Source organism: Emydura macquarii, unplaced genomic scaffold (genome assembly GCF_026122565.2).
Source record: "Emydura macquarii macquarii isolate MOO-44397 ecotype Brisbane River unplaced genomic scaffold, CSIRO-AGI_Emac_v2 contig_3451, whole genome shotgun sequence".
NCBI lineage: Eukaryota > Metazoa > Chordata > Testudines > Chelidae > Emydura > Emydura macquarii.
In genome coordinates, this window is record NW_027133588.1 from 2,992,502 (window position 1) to 3,009,930 (window position 17,429).

Genomic DNA, 17,429 nt, shown 5'->3' on the forward strand with positions numbered 1-17,429 from the left:
GTGGGTGGGTGGGTGGCTCCGGCTGGAGCTCGGCTGTCCCATGGTTCCCTGTTCCCTGCCAGGCTGCCGCCCAGGGTCCCCACTCCAAGCTGAGCTTTGCCTGGGGTCCTGGCTCCCTATTTCCAGCTGGGCTGCCCCACGAGCTCCCAGCTCACTGTTCTAACTGCTGGGAGCTGCCCAAAGGCTCCTGGCTTTCCGCTCCCTGCTGCCCAAGGCTCACCTCCAGGAGCACAGCAGCTGACAGGGCTCTTGGCTCTCCACAGGGAGTATGGCTGCCCACCCCCAACCCCTGCCAGGCTCTCTGCTACCCACTTCCTGCCAGGAGTACGACAGCCGCCCAGCAGGGAGTTAAAGAGTGTTGGGGAGGGAAGGGGGGGGGGGCAGCAGCCATGCTCCCAGAAGGGAACCAGAGCCTCAGGACGATGGGAAGCTGGTAGTCTGAGGGCAACTCCTGGTGGAGAGTGGGGAGCCAGAAGCCTTGGGGCAACATGCAGGCTCCCTGTGGGGAGCTGCATGTAGAGCTGAAAGACCAGACTCTCCGCCACCCAAAATTGCCTTTCTTAAGTCAGTGGAAGCGCTTCTGGTGAGGACACGCACCACTGACAGAAGAAGGGCAGTGCAGACGTGAACCACCTCAGTAAGGGTGACTTACATTTTTAGTTATAGTCATGCCCTTTGCTAGACTGATTTCCTGTGAGAATGAGTTCCATAGGCTTGGGACAGTTCTTGTGAAAGTTCTGACTCAACATAAAGCATTCACTTTGCATAGGAATAAATAATTCCGCAAGGTGCAAGGTAGGGAAGAACCAGACCTACTGTATATATTTTGAAGTGTCACGGCCCATTTTGTTTCTGGATTTTTTGTTTTTGCTCTCCCAGTTTTTCAGAATTGGTGCTCTCCTTTTTGCTATTGAAAACCTACCATTTCCCCTCAGATACGTTAGTGTAGCGCCCATGGTTGCTAATGTAGTCATGCACTCATGTTTACAGAACCTGTAATAGGGATGGCAATGATTCACAAAAAGAGTTCTTTGTAAACTCAAAATCTTGTCTCACTTACCAACAGAAGTTGGTCTAGTAAAAGGTATTACCTTACCCACCTTGTCTCTCTCAGTCCCAAAATAGTGAGGAGATCCACCTGAGGCAAAAGACTGATGTTTCACCTCTTTGTTGTTCTTTTGTTCAATACAAATTACTCTACCCCTCTACCTTCTTCACCTTGGTTCACTGGGACTGCAAGTCAGACCCTCTGTAATTAACCAGCAGGAAATGCTTACATATCCTTCTTCCTGAATATCCTGCTACCAGACTGACCAATGATCTTGTATACCTAGGTTACTTGCATGAGACAGTCAAATTCTGACAGAAGAAAACATTAGTTTTTCACATTGTGCAAAAATAAGAGTTGTACCTGATATTGTATAGATGTGCTTTTTTTCCCCTTTACTATATTTCTAATATACCAATGATGAAAAATATGAAAGACTGATTTTTTGTTTGTTTAATAAAGTGAGGATGTGTCTATTTAATACCACATGTAACATAGGAGAGTTTACTCTTTTAACATTACAGCTTCCAAGGCATGCAATTTAGTTTTAAACCCAAGTTCTGGTTCTAGAGCAGATGCAGCGGCAACACACTATGGAATTTGGAATGTTATGGGTGCACTCAGAACTTCTATATTCATGTCAATATTTAATTTAACCTACCTCATGCTAGTTTTTATCTTCTGTGGAACATGAATATAAAAAATTAATTAAACTTACCTTCATTTTAGATTGCCTGATGATATTCCTCACAGTCTAATATTGATATTTGATTTTATAGATTGATATATTTAAGAAGAAAAATATATTGACATTTCAATTTTTATTTTAGGTCACTCTGCAACACCGTAAATGCTTACAACCTGACCTGCAGTAATTGCACAGAAAACTGCACCTATGTTCTGTTTAGTAATAAGATCACTTTTTTAATGGACTTGTTGATGCATCAGTTAACGGTATGTAACATTTTTACCTTGAATTAGAAATTGTGTGTGTTTGCCTAGTGCCAGTATACTAGAATATTAGTATATTATACCTAATACCAGAAAAATATGAGAATTAAAATCTTATGCATTTCTACAATGGTATTGCCATTGAAAATATTCTGTATGTGCTAGGAAAAGGAGTAGCTAGCATATTTTCATTGGTGCCCATCACAACCAACACTGCACTCAAAACATATACCAATACAAATCACTGTGACAGACTATTGCTTTTTCATGTGTATTTGGTTACTGTGTATATACTGTAATTGTGTAAAGTTGAAAAATTTCTGCTAACAGATTCTGTGAACACACAAAATATGCTTAAGAACCAAACAAAAAGGACTTCAGATGCTCAGCCAGTGTTTTGTCTTTAACGCTTTCAGCTTCAATTCCACTGATAATAACATTCAGTGAATAGTTATCTGAGCTTTATTTCTGCACATATTCAGTTCAGGTATCTTTTAATATCTAAAATTTAAGTTTGCTTAATGTGTAGCCTTAATTTGGTTTGCCAAATCATTAAACAGCCAGGCCTATTTAACTGAGAAACTTTTAATTTTGCAAGGTTTCATTTCATTTCAGATATTATTAAATATTTTATTTGAAAACTCATTTTTAATTCATTGTGACCTGCTCATCATGAGATATTTAGTCTAGAATTTCTACTTATAAATTGTGTGTATGTATTTTCATGAGCCAAGCAGTTTGTTAATTGAAAAGTTATGTACATGCCTTAAATAATTTACATGACACTGTTAGAGTCAACAAGCCATAGATGGGACTGTTGATGAACACTTAAAAAGTGACACTCAAAAGGTCCTCGACAGACAAAGAAAACCTGAAGGTAACCTGTAAATTCTGCTCTAAGTAGTTGCCAGCTCGTGGTTTTTCACCAAATCTTTCCAAAAGGATTCCAGGTATTAGATTATAATTATATTTAGTGAAAGTTGCATGTATAGTGTTAGGCCAACCACAACATTGTTTTCTTTCTGCTGAATGAGCCAAACACAGACTTGTTTAATTACACAAGAGATTAAATACTATAGCACTTTACAAGTGACAAGATTCATTCTGATGCCAAATACCTTACCCTTCCTCATTTTAGTACTGTGCCAAGCCTACTATGAAGGACTAATTTCCACTTTTGTTGGAGAAATATAAAAGGTATTTGTTACATAAATAGAGACTTCAATCCAGGGCCACCCTCAGGTTGCTGGGAATCTAAACACTGGGGCAAAAGAGACGTTTTAGCCCCCAGTCTTAACACAGACCTTATTCGTCTCAATTGCTGTCACAGTGCCATTACAAACCACAAAAGAAAAAGGGAAAATTCCCGAAGCGTAAGTTATCTGGGCCGGAATCTTTGGGTCACTATCAGCCACCAGCCTCCAAGCACCACTTTTGATGGTCAGGTCAAAGTGCCGCAAAACAACTCCCTACTACTTACTGTCTATGATCATGCACCTATTTGGCCACCGTTTGGCAGCATTCGACAGTGCCTGGGAACACATAATGTTTGATCTGGGTACTCCATCCACTTCACCTCCCCACCTGCTCCACAACACCCTTCCCTGTCCCTTCTCACAAGAGTCTACTATGACAGGAAATAGAGCCACTGCTCCAGCTAGGAGCTATAGAACCAGTTCCTCAACATCTAGGAAGCAAAGGGTTCTAATCTCGTTACTTCCTAATACTAAAAAGGAAAGGAGATTGGAGACCTATACTTGGACCTCAGAGCTCTCAACAAGTTTGTCAAAGCTCAGAAGTTTAAGATGGTCACCTTATCGATGAGCATTCCACCGCTGGAACAGGAAGACTGGTTTTTAGCTCTTGACCTACAGGATACCACACCCCAGACTCCAAAAAAAACCTCCTTTGACTGGTGGAAGAACCCAGCCAATGTATGCAAAAAGGGATCCCCTTCGTGCAGAAGACACCATCATTGCTCCTTACCACATCACTCACAGGATTGGGCATGCATCTAAAAGACATCACTATGCAAGGCAAATAGTTGCTTGCACAGATATCTCTACATATCAATCTCCATGAACTGAGAGCAGTCAGGAATGCCTGCGCCACTTTCTCCCACTAATAATAGCAGGATCACACACGAAGATCCTAATAGACAACATAGCCTGCATATGTATTACATCAGCCATCGGGAGGTCAGGTCGCCCTCCCTATGCACAGAACCAATGAGATTATAGAATTGGTGCATCTCTCACAACGTCACCTTGTCCACAGCATACCGTCTGGGAATGCAAACCTTGATAGTGGACAACCTCAGTCACAAATTCTTGCACAATCACGAGTGGGGGATGCACCCACCAATACTCCATGACTTGTTCACACAATGGGGAACACCATCTACAGACCTGTTTGCCACTTATAAGCACAGGAAGTGTCCACACTACTGTTCCTGGGTGGGGAAAGGACAGCACTCTCTGAGCGATGATCTTCTTCTCCCCAGGGACAAGGATCTTCTTTATGCCTTTCCCACATTTCCTCTACTGCTGAAAGTCCTGCTAAAAAAAAAGGGGGGGGGGGCGCTCATGTCAATGCATGATTGTTCCTACTTGGTTGAGACAAACTTGGTACCTTTACCTGAAGCAGCTCATGACATGCCTGCAGAACTTCCTTCCGACTGCTCTGCACCTCCTTTCACAGGACAGAGGATATACCCTAAATCCCATCTTGGGGATTCCCTGCCTCAAAGCATGACTCCCTGCATAGTTCCAACACCTAGAAAGTTCATGCTCAAAGGAAGTACAAGAGGTTCTATTACACAGTAGAAAGTCCTTCACACAACATACTTACCTGCAGAAGTAGTCCAGATTTCAGATTTGGTGCACATCCCAACAAATCTCTTCAACATCAGCAACTCTTCCACATATTCTGGAGTGTGCTCTGACCCTTTAAAAATCAGAGTTATCCCTAAGCTCTCACAGCCTTTCACTAACCCATAGAGGGGTACTCAGTATTATCACAGCCAACCACTAAAAGGTTCCTTAAGTGTATAATGAATGTCTTCTCTCAACCTTGACTCCCTACCCATCGTGGGATCTCTAAACCTGTTACTGAAAGAGACTAGGCCCCTCTTCAAACCCATGGCCACCTGTTCACTAGCATATCTATCAATGAATGTGGCGTTTCTGATGGCAATCACCTTGTCTAGAAAAATAGGGGAGATTGCAGCTTTGATGGCACATCCCCAATATACATTATTCTTTCCAGACAAGGTTACACTCAGGCTGCATCCAAAATTCCTCTGTAAAGTAACTTCCCCCTTTCACGTAAATCAGTCAGTCCACCTTCCTATATTTTACCCCAAACCTCACCAAGACCATAGTAAGGCTATACTACAGACCTTAGATGTTAGGAGAGCCTTAGCACTGTACCTCAATAGGACAAAGGCCTTCAGAAAATCCCCTAGACTTTTCTTCTCTGTGGTGGAAAGATCCAAGGGCTCAGCAATTTCAGCCCCAAGACTCTCTAAGTGGGTCTTGAATTGCATCAGACAATGCTACCAAATTCACAATATGACCCCTCTAGACTCGATCCGTACACATTTCACAAGATCAGTTTCTGCATCTGTCTCCTTCCTCACGGATGTCCATAGCTCAGAGATCAGCAACATGGGTATCAGTCCACACTTTTGCAGAGCACTATGCAAACACTGGGGACCCTGTCTCCAATGCCATCTTCAGCTCCATAATACTGTCATCTGTAACTGACCCAACCCAGAAGTCCCAGCCCTCCAACAGGGATACTGATTGGGAGTCACCTACAGAGGATCACCCATAGAGTAATACATCTCAAAGAAACATTGTTATTGCACAAAGTGAGTAACTTCTTCTACAAAGATCTCTCTTCCACTCCTAGAAAAAGCCATTTGTATAAAGCCATATACTTCACGATACATACATTTGAAAATAAAAATCATGGATCTGTTCCTTATTAAATATTCCAAGGTTGGTTTTTCATCTGCTACAAAAACCTGTCTTTTTTATGCTTTAAAAATAACCTGTAAAAGGCATGACAATTTATTTTCTAAATATATGTTCTCAGATAGATCAAAGAGAAATTTCCAGAAGCTTTTGAAAATAATAAGCTGAACAAGATAGCCCAGGCTAGTAAGCTATCTGCATTCACCTGAAGTTGACTTAGGTGCTTTTGTTCATTCATTCAGACCTTTCCCTCTGGGATACGCCCTACTTTGTTACCAGTTAGTTCAAATGCATATTCATTAAGAATTAGTGCCCAATGCCCTTACATTGTTATAATTCTTTGTGGGCATAAGCATCCAAAATTAAATTGATTCTTTTTTTCCTTCTATTTCAAAGGGCACTCTAAATACCAGGGAATTATAGATAGTTGACTCACAAGAGAGACAATTACTGCCAATCATTTAATTTATTCATATGCATTGATATTAATTTCCCACATGCTTTTCCAATTACATTATTACACTACACACCATTAAACATTATCTATGAGATTATTTTTCTCTTTAAGATTAATTCCTAAAGGCCACAATCAGATGGGTTTTTTTTAGTAATCAGGTAATATTTGTGTAAACATGCATGATTCTCAACAGTTATCAGATTACAGACTCCAAATACAGATACTGTTGCATCAGAAGATTGTAACTGAGCCTTCTTAGAGGAAATAGTCTCAAAATATTATCAAAATGAAAGGAAAGATTGCATTCTATGAGTCAGTTCTTTCTCTGGACTCTGCAGAATTGCTAAGGAATTTTCCTCTTATTATAATTATTTTCATCCAAGTATCTCAAAGCATTTTATGAAGGTGTGAATCTAAATTAACAAGCTAAGTTTGTTTTGGAGCATTTAATTTTCTTATAGGAAGCTTTCCATATAATGTGGATGGATTTTCGTTATCAGTGCCACATGTTTATCAGGGCAGGCTTCACTGTTTAATCCCTGCAGAAATAGGTATCTTTGATACAGTATGTTTTGTGTTCATGGATATTTAAATATCCTTTATTTTTTTCTGTGAGAATTTATCTAAGAGCATCCTCTAGATAAAATAATCTTCTCTCCACCCACGAAATTATCTGAAAAGTCAAAAGGACTTTTTTTTCCTTAAAATTAAAATGAAAGCTACTTGGTTCTTTTAAAAGATAGGTGAATAAAGAAATTCTGATGTTTCAAGATATTTGAACTCTTGAAATAGCCTGATTATGTGTCTCATAGAAAACTTTAATCAGATGTACTCCAGTAAAGTTTTAAATTTGCAACAGTCGTCCATAATGTATGGATTGAAGGGCCCCTAGTGAACTGAAGGTGAGGAATTATTTATAATGAACACACTGAAATTAGGTTTTATATTGTATTTTCATCCAAAATGTTACATTTAATGTAACCAGCATGAAACTGAACCATCATTGCTGTCATAAAACAAGAATATCTAGTGTGATGTTTCTAAAAAGAATGCAAGGCCTTTCATCCTGATCTGACTGTTATAAACCTGAAGATTTATAGAAATAATAAGCACTTCTCAGGATACTTTGTGATAGACAAATTCTTGCTAATTGGTTTGGTTGGGTTTTTTTAAATAAATAGAAAATGCAAAGACTTTTGAACTATTTTGTTATCGTATCAGATAAGGTCAGTATTTGGGGTTTTTTAGATGTTCACTGTCCATATAAGATACAGTATTAAGATTTTGTCCTGCTTTTAATATACTGGAGAGTTTGCACACAAAATGATTGTCTTTCAGGCATTAATGTGGATATGGAACCTTGACCACAATTTACAGCTGCTTTGCATGAGAGAAACCCATGGGAGGCTAGTGGCTGCACTTCCAACTGCCCTTCTTAGAAATATCTGCTTAGATGCAAAGGGATGTAGATTGCACCCTTCTGCTCCTGCAGTGATGAATCAAACCCATAGTGTATAAACCAGAAGAATCAGTAATATTTTTGCCCATAATCTGAAATTCTGATGGGGAAACAAACTGGCTTTTCTGCTAGTATACCCTACAGAAATAATGGCACTTCATTTGCATTCTTAACTCTGTGGCTGCCATTCCATAATAAATGTGTGTGACTGTGTTGTTCTAGCACTGCCAACTTTCTGTCCCCAAGTCAAATTTTCCAGAGGTGGCTGCTATTTATATTTCTAGGCGAAATTTCAAAAATTTAAAATCTTGTGTTATTGTACAAGTTGATTTTTCTAGGTAATCTGCAAATGTTTGGGCCCTCAAATTTCAGTATAACTCATCATTTTACAACTCAAAAACCGTATGAAATGAACTGGTGGAAATGTTCATGGAAATGATTCTACCTGTTTAACCCAGCCCTATATATATTGTACTATAAATTAATCTCTCCATATAGATACACAGAAAACTACTAAAAACGAAACAACTTTGTCATTACATTACTTAAATCTATAGTCACATTATAGACAAATGGACTGTAAAATTTTATTCATACAGTACACTCAGTTTATTTGGGGTGAGTTAATCTGGATATCCAGTTACATGGGGCAGTTCCCAGGGAATTGATTTTTCCCCCCAGTGTAAATGGTTGGGAAGGACTGCCATTTAGTTGGTATGGCAATGCTCCTTGAACAGGACAGTCCATCCCACTGAATATACTCCTATCTCAACTCTGTATGTCATTGGTTTTGTGAAGCTTCTGTACTTTGCAGGAACTGAGGCAGCTGCACAGATTTTTAATTGCATCCCGGTCTCTTAAGAGTTGATAATCTCCATGTTGATAACTACAAGCATTGTAAACAAACACGTACAGAAGCTCCTCATCTGTTTTAATCCATGCAGAGTTTGTAATCTCCATGATGTTCAGTCTCCACAGGGTCACTCACTTTTGGACACATACAGGAACTATGAGGGGGAAGAGCTTACAGAGCTGCACAGGGGAGAGAGTCAAGGTACTTAGAGGAGTTGTCAAAAAGATAATTTGCAAGACACACTGTAGGGCAAGTGCAGAGCTTCTGCACTCCAGGGTAACTAAAGCAGCTTGCAGAGCTTCTCATCTCCAAGGCATCATCCAAGTTCAAGAGGCACTTAAAAAAACTGCGCCCTTTCTGACTTCACCTCCAGTTGCAGGGGTGAGGATCATCACACAATAGAAGTGGACATAGGGGAAATCTACTTAATTAGGATGTCAGGCCATCCTTATCAAGTAGTTTCTAATGTAATACAAGTCATGCTTCAGTGTTGGCATATAAAAAGCACCTGAAACCACTAGCATCTTTTTATTCTTTGCAATCCTGTAACTTAAAAAATGGTTTGAATCCATTTTCATATTTTATTGTGCAATTTGTCAATCAATTTGCTCTTGAGTGAAGACCCTGTACGTCACATTTCAGCCTAGAATGGAAGTTTAGAGCCACATTGCAAACCCTTATGAAAAGTGGGTCTATAGTAGAAATGCTGGCACAGCATATCCTGCAATGGGCTGCATGGCATTACTATAATATTCTGGTTAAATTGGTAGCCCTTGTTCTTCTTTGAAGAGGGAGCGTATTTTTATGTTTCTGCCGAAAGATTGAAGGATTGGAAATGCCAGAAGCTAAAGAACTCTGTTTATTCCTTGGCCAGGTACAGTTAGACAGCTGTAATGCAAGCTTTCTCTAGACCCACCCTGCTATTGACCTCAACCCTGACCTGCACAGACCACCCACCTTAAGAGTGAGCATTAGCTCAATTTTCATAGCTTAATTGTTCAATTCATATAGGGAGCCAGTAGTATTTACTGCAAATACTATTAAAAACTGCACATTTCCCAAAATGTTTCTGTTCAGGCAAGCCCAGTGGCTTTCTGTCTGCAGAAAGCACAGCACCGCGGCTGATTGGGCGATACAAACACAAGTGACTTAGTGAGCAGAGATAACATCACAAGGTGTGCAACACCCCTTAATACAGAAACCCTGAGGGCATGTTGCTTAGAAACCATTTATATGAGCAAATCCAGTCACAAAATATCACCTTATTTAGATTATCTTGTGAATACTTAGAATAGGCCTGTTTTTGGATCTATGGGCTTCTAACTTTTATAGGAGTGATTAAAAACCATAGGTTTTCAGGGACAGGTCCTCATCTGATGTAAATTGAGAGTCAGTGGAGCTATGACAATTTACATCAGATGAGGATCTACCCCTCAGGCTCTAAAAAGCTTTACTTCCAATTGAAATCTTATGAAGCTGACAATAACACAAAATTAAAGTTTGAAATATAACACTGGACATTTTTAATTCGAGAACTGTTCCGGGTGGTCTGTTGAGCAAACATTTGTTTTAAATTTTATGTCTTCATGCACATACTTAAAAATGTCAGTGAATAGTATTTCATTCCCTTTTATATGGCAGATATAATGCATTGAGATAGATACCAAATATAGTCTGCAAGGGAATATTGAAAATAATGTAAAATCCATCTCATTCGTTATTATTAGTCATGAATTTCTATCTGGCTTGATCAATGCTGCAGGGATTGCAGAATGGAGAATGTTGTCTCCTACCCACTCTAAAATTACAGTTCCCTGATCTGACAAAATCTGGATGGCAAGGCCCAGAATTAGTCTTTTGTAAATCCAGGCCTGTGTTTCTCTGCTCCCTTTTAGAGCTAAGGGCTTGTATACATATGGAGTTATTCGGGAACAGCTAACCCAAAGGGGCAAGCTAAACAGAAACAACCCGCTCTAATTGCGAAATAAGAGTATCCACACATGGAGTAATTCAGCAATAGCTGCTCCTGTCCACGTGTAGACAAGCTGTCAATGGAGGAAAAGCTATCAACATTAAGACAATATCTCTATCGGAAATAACACTACAGGCAACAGAAGCCACTCAAAAGACGTGCTAAAATTTGGAGAGTATCTGTGAACATTTTATATGTACTTTCTTTTGACGTCTAATGCTAATGCCTGGTGAGTACATATTACATTTTCTAAAGATTTCATTCAAAGTAACATACAATGGATTGTATATAGAAGTGTATTCTTGATTTGAAATTCCAAATGACAAAAACCAGTATGTGGTGCTGAGAAAGAAAAATAGTCGAACCAAAACAGAAGGGTCTGCTCCTACACCAGTTGAGGTTAATGAGAGTTTTGTTGTTGAATTCAGTGAGTGAGATTGGGAACAAGATGTTACACTTTGATGCTCAGTGGAAACTCTTATTTCTTTCTTCTATTGGACACATACAAAAAAGTCAAAATATATGTCGTGGTTTGTTTGTTTTTTGTAGAAATATTGAAGTACAACTGTAGTTGCAGTGTCATGAGTTGCTGAGAACCAGATTCTCAGCTGTGTTCAATGCTAAGTGCTTTGCTGGATCAGGGCCAGAGTGCTCAGCACCTTGCAGAATTAAGTCCTTAATGGTGGGCTCAGCTGAGGAGGCTATGCCAGCAAGGGATTTCCCCCACACGTGGGGAATTCTAAGTTGAACAGTTAAGCCTGCTTCAAGCTGCCAGGACAGTGCAAATGGGCTGCATCCGATCCAAGAATCTGGCCCTAGGAGTTTTCCTGATTTAAAAACAAATAAAGAATTCTGGATTCTAGTCTAGTGTTTGCAGTAATGCTGTTTTCCAATAACAATTGTTGAAACAGCACTGTGACACTGGATAAATCAATCAAACGTTGTTCTTTATTTCTTTTCCCTTTATCGTCAATGACTTAAAAATGCTTTATACCAATTACCCCAGACCAAACCTTTTTCAATATAGAATTAGGGTTGAATATCTGTCATTTAAAACATTAAAAATATCAAAGAATACTGTTTTTGAAAATTTAAAATGAACTATTTGGAAGTTTACAGTTTCATAGGTATTTGACACACATCATTAGCTCCACACTTGCATCTCTACACAGACAGCATAAAAAAATTAAAATCTGAAACCCATAGAATAACCCTTCCATAATTTTTCTATTTAAAACATAAGTTATTCACATCCACAATCTATATAATTATCAACAAACAACCTAACACACAAAATCTGCAGACAAAAGTATTCAGCCGCCCAACTTAATATTAAAAAACTAAAACTTAGCCCAAAGTAAAATAAATATATTCTTCCCCACTCTTTCAGTTTAGAGAAACAGAAAACATTCTACATCTCAGTGAAGATTAAAATGACCAATCTTCAGGAAAAATACTGGCTTTTTTCTTAAGCTCCTGCACATAAACAATGTTAAGAACCACATTAACTCATATACACATATTCCATATATAAATTGTAAAACTCAACCAAGTCTTGGATTTATTACTGAAAATAGATCTCCTTATTTAAAATAATTAGAAATAGCACATTAATATAAAATCTTTGACTTTTATAATCAGGTGCCATGTATTTAGAAAATATAACAACTTAAATATTTAACACTGTAAAAAACACAAAGCACCACCTGGCTTAAATGCTGTTCATTATAGCAAATGGAAGGCTGCTAATACAAAATATTAGTACTAAATAATCTTTTAAGAAAAAGGTTGCAAATCATTTTATATATTAATTGTGCGAGCAACGGATATGTGGTGGTAATTTTAAAACTTGGTGTTCACAGTGCTACCATATTTTTATATACACATTTTAAAACTTTTATATACACATTTTAAAATGCAATCCATCTGTTTCAGTGGAGAATCAAAACCATTAGGCATGAATTATTTTAGTCAGTGTAGATTACTGGAGCAACATAATATTATTTTTTCAATCAAACTTGAATAAGCAGCTGAAGACTTCTCACTTGCTGACTTGGCTCATCACCAGGAACCAGACTATTACAATGAGTTTTAAGTACCAACACAAGGCTCAGAGCTAATGAATAATAAAGAAATGTGCATGTTGTTCTTTGTCACCAAGTGTTACCAAATCCCCCCAGATACCTATACAGGGCTAAACTATGGAGCAACAGCATTTTATGAATCCATTAGCATATATTAATTCTAGAGGATTTTAAAATTGAATGAAAGAAAGCTTTCAGACAGTATCGATCATTAATTACAGGGTGGAGAAAGATCAAGTTCTCTATCATTAAATTGCCTCTACAGAACCGCAGCGCTGTGCAGATGTCAGCACCGTTAAAAACAGTGAGCCCAGCTAAGATGCATTTACCTAAAGTGACAAGATTCTGTCTGTAAAACTTGCACATCAATCATATTCCCTTTACTACTTGGGTGTGTGTTTGTTTGTTTGTTTGTTTGTTTTTTGGTCTATCTCAGATTCTGGAACCACCAGTGCTTATAATGGGTCAGATCTTCAGCTGGTATAAATTGTCATAGCCCCATTGACTTCAGTGAATTGATGGTTTACACTAGTTGAGAAATTGCTCCCAATTTTGTATCTATATATATTATAGCCTTCATATTTTACATGTTGTAAATCTGTCCAGGTATTACTACCATCTTTAGAGTAAGATGTTTCTAGCTGCTGATTTGCTCCCAGAGTCTAGCAAAAATAAGCTTTTCATAGCTCTGACACAGAAGAGTCTACAGCTCTCCAAGCAACCCCACATATTACATTTCTCACATGCCATCATGGTTGTTGGCTTCTGGTACTATCAACAGAAGGCATTCTTCATTGAGGAATTCAGGCCTCATCCAGGAGGCCTAGAGGGTGAAGTACTTAATTGGTCCTTCCCCATGACAAAGACAACACCTTGGCTAAGATGGAGGAGACAAGAGACTCAGTCAGATTTCTGGGTTTGGCTGAACTTATTTATAAACCCCAGGTGGAGCTACCACACTATCAGTTGCATCAGAAACATTTTCCCTGTTGTCCTTAGCAGTGAGAAAATATAAAGGGCACCTGCAAAAGGCAACTTTGGCTTCTGCTAATTGGTCTCATGTCATGCATAATTTGAGGCTTAACCACAGAGAGCATGAAACCAGTTGCCATCGTTCATTCTAATAGTCATTATTTCCCTTGTAAAACCATTAGCCCATTTCCTCCCTTTATGACATTCCAACATGTCATGTCAATGTGACCTTGAGTTTATGGAGAATGGCTATGCCCTTCAATATGAATTTGTGTCTCATCCAACCACCTTCTCACACAAAGTCTACTTTTCAAGGATCCTTCTGACAAGATTCTGTTAGGAAATATTTCCTAATCCTTGTCAATGGAAGATGTTACAACGAATCATAGAGGCCAGAATTTCTTTTCCCATTACTTTTGATTCTAAATTAATCATGAAACTTCTTGACCCATTCTAGACTTTGGAAGTTTGAACAGATTTCCAAACAGATCAAATTCTGTAGACTACAATAATTTCAGTGCCACAATCCTTTCCCAAATGCTGATTTGATGCTCTTGGCTTTTAAGATGCTTGCTTCCACATGTTAATTCAGAAATCACATAGGAAGTATCTTTATTTTCTGATAGTGTTGCAAGTTTTTACCAAAAGCCTCTGTACAGGTTTATCCAAACTTAAAATAATGATTCATGTGAATCATGACACAATCCTAGCAGTGATACAGGCATGTCTCTACATTTTTCTGGGTCTATTGAGTACAATGGAGAGGACGCTTCTCATGCCTAAGAGTACTTCTCTCTTTGATATGTTTAGCTTATTCCTGTATTTGGTTTTTTGAGTCAGTCATCTGGCATTGACAGTTTCCCTTCCTATAATCTGCAGTGAGAGTGCAAATAATGCTAAAAAGTTTAGAAGCTATTTTACACTAGCTTCAATACAGCCTAAGAGCAGCATGTCTGTAGGACTGAGCTAGTCTTCTCAGTCTTTCTATTAGCCATTCACGTATTAGGAGAAACAACTTCTCTAGAGATCTCTCTTTCAACTCTATGAAATGGGACCACTCTCAGTGGTCTAACTCAGCGGTGGGCATGGTTTTGTGCTTGCTAGGTCCAGCCGGAGATTAATCTCTTTGCATTGAGATCAACAGCAAATGGCACTGTTTTATGATAAGCTAGGCAGAAGCTAAAGAGCATTATTGGATGTCTTCCTGCTGACTGGAAAATGTATTTCCTGATCTGCAAAGTACTTTGCAATTGAGACAAAAATGAGCCCACGTGTGGCTCTGGCTTGTGTTACCTATATCTGCTGCTCAGATCTTCTAATATCCTTTTCCTAAGGGTAAGGTGATGCAGCCTCCTGATTCTATTTTTTTTCCCTGAATAGTGGTTTCTGAATTCCATCCTAATCAATAACCTTTTCTTTCTGTGTTTTTCTTTAGGCTCCATAACTCTTCTGGGACAACAATTTCACAAAAAAATAGACGTATAGGGTACACTCAATTTTTACATTGAGATGATAAAATCTTTCCATAATTTCTAGTGCCTCTTTGTTGCTCCTAGAGAAAAGTCCATAGGAGATTTGATCTTGGTATATACAGTAGATCTCATTCACATGGATTACGAAGTGTGTTGCATTTTCTATCAGAAGGCTCAGTTGTACGTACCATATCAAAAACACTAAAATCTTTCTCTACCAGCCATTTCCCATCAATTTTGCCAAATATGCACTCATCAATTTTGCCATAGCATTCTTCTTTCTGGACAAGGAGAGTTGGACAGTATTCTCACTGTTGAACATCTATACTTTTCCAAAGTCAGGCAGGTGGATCATCAGAGGTGCACTTTCCACAGAAGAGCACTGTGCTGCCTCTGTTGCATTCCAAGCTTCATGCAGCCTGAGAAACAAAAGATTAGACCCAAAGATCTAATTTGGGTCTTTCACATGATAATACAAAGTACTAATCAAAGAGGCAGTGAGCCATCCAATTAGTTTGTTTACTTTATAATTTAATAGTTAAATTGAAAATATATTTCTTTTTGTCAGTGAATTGTCATCAGACCATGCCTATAAGTAATAATTAATAATAATATCTTTATATAATTAGTTATATACTCCTTTCCTATAAGGTTTCTTTTTAGGTTTATACACACTGAATTCCATTTAAGAATTCCTTCTTTTTATCCATTAGAACATATTCTGCACACACATTTTGCACACGTAATTGTGAGAGGTTTTAAATGGCATTCACTGGAAATGGGAGATGGAGCAATATATACTTATAACAATCTGCCTAATAAAGGATGCAATATTGTATTTTAATGTTCATCAATAATGCTAGAATATTGTTTTCTCAGTTATTATTTATGGTTCTAATGCATGTTTGTGTATACCATCAGGCTTTTCTGATTGTTCTGCTGCATGCATTAATTAAGAATATATTCTTAGGAGAACAACAACAGTCTCTTTAGTTACATTTTACATATTTTTTTAAATGTGTTTATTGTATCTCTTTATGCAGGTTTGTGTTCCAGATGAATATAATGCAATATTAGGAAGAAGTGCAAATAAGCAAGTATTTGAAGGTTTAACAACAGGACTTCTCAGAATCATTGCTGTGGTTTTTGGGTGTCTGATCTCCAGTCTACCAGAAGGAAACAGTCGACCCACTGCACCTAAAATAATCCAGGAAGTGAAAAACAAACCCTCAAAAGTTGAGGCCTTTAACAGCAGGGTTCAGGACCTGATCAGGTAAAAAAATGATGAAATATCTTTAAACCTTTTTTGTTTTTATTTAGTAAAAGAAAATTATAAAGAACTGGCAATGGTAACAAGCTCCTTTAAACCCAACTCAGTAAGACTAACACCTATGTATCAGTGGCATACATTGGGGACAGGAGGGAGTCAGGCCCCCGGGTTCTGGCTTGAGGGGGAGGGATCGCCAGTGGGGCCCTTTATGATGTGCAGGGAGTTGGGGGCGCAGGAGGATCTGAGGGGCAGCTGGACGGAGCCCAGGGGTAGGCAGGGGCGGGGAGCTGTGGGTGACCAGGAGGAGGAAACACGTCCCCCCGCTATTCCCTGGCCGGGGGCAAAGCCCCCTTGCCCAGTAGTGGGAGTCGGCATTAGATCCAATTGCGCTGTGGTGAGGGAGAGGCAGGCGCCGCATGGCGGGTAAGTGCAAGTGGGGCAGCGGTGGCGGCAGAGCCCAGTCAGAGCCAGGGGAGCTGCCACCATGAGCACCAGAAAGTTCCGGGGTGGGGCGCAGGAGGAGGAAGGCGGCATGTCCCCCCTGCAGGTATGGACCGCCCCCTCGCTGGGGCAGCTGGGAGGCAGCGCTGTCTGGTGGGAGCCAGGGACCCCTCCTGCCCTAGGCAGGGAGTTGGCGGTGGGGCCACTAGAGAGCCATGGTACACCACTGCTATGTATGGTCCAGAAGACCACTCAAAGGCCATCTAGGCGTTTTCAAGTCCAACTTTCTCTTGTGATGTGGAGAAGTTCCCCAATTCTCTCCCCAACTACAAAATACCTCCTTATTGACACAGAAGTAAGTAAAATTAGCTGCAATAATATCACTGTCAATAAACATAGACAGAATAAAGGCAACTAATGTACAGAAAGTCAGAACAAGTTTTCATGAAGAATATAAAACATATATGAAT

The 17,429-nt window shown here is 39.1% G+C and overlaps 1 protein-coding gene across 1 annotated transcript in view; it reads left to right on the top strand.

Moving 5' to 3' along the window:
• SCAPER (S-phase cyclin A associated protein in the ER) overlaps positions 1-17,429 on the top strand; it is a 322,376-nt gene that overhangs the window by 229,342 nt on the left and 75,605 nt on the right. The window contains exons 25-26 of the mRNA XM_067534777.1: positions 1,879-2,002; positions 16,292-16,521. Coding sequence (XP_067390878.1) covers positions 1,879-2,002; positions 16,292-16,521 — 354 coding nt within the window. The remainder of the gene's footprint in view (positions 1-1,878; positions 2,003-16,291; positions 16,522-17,429) is intronic.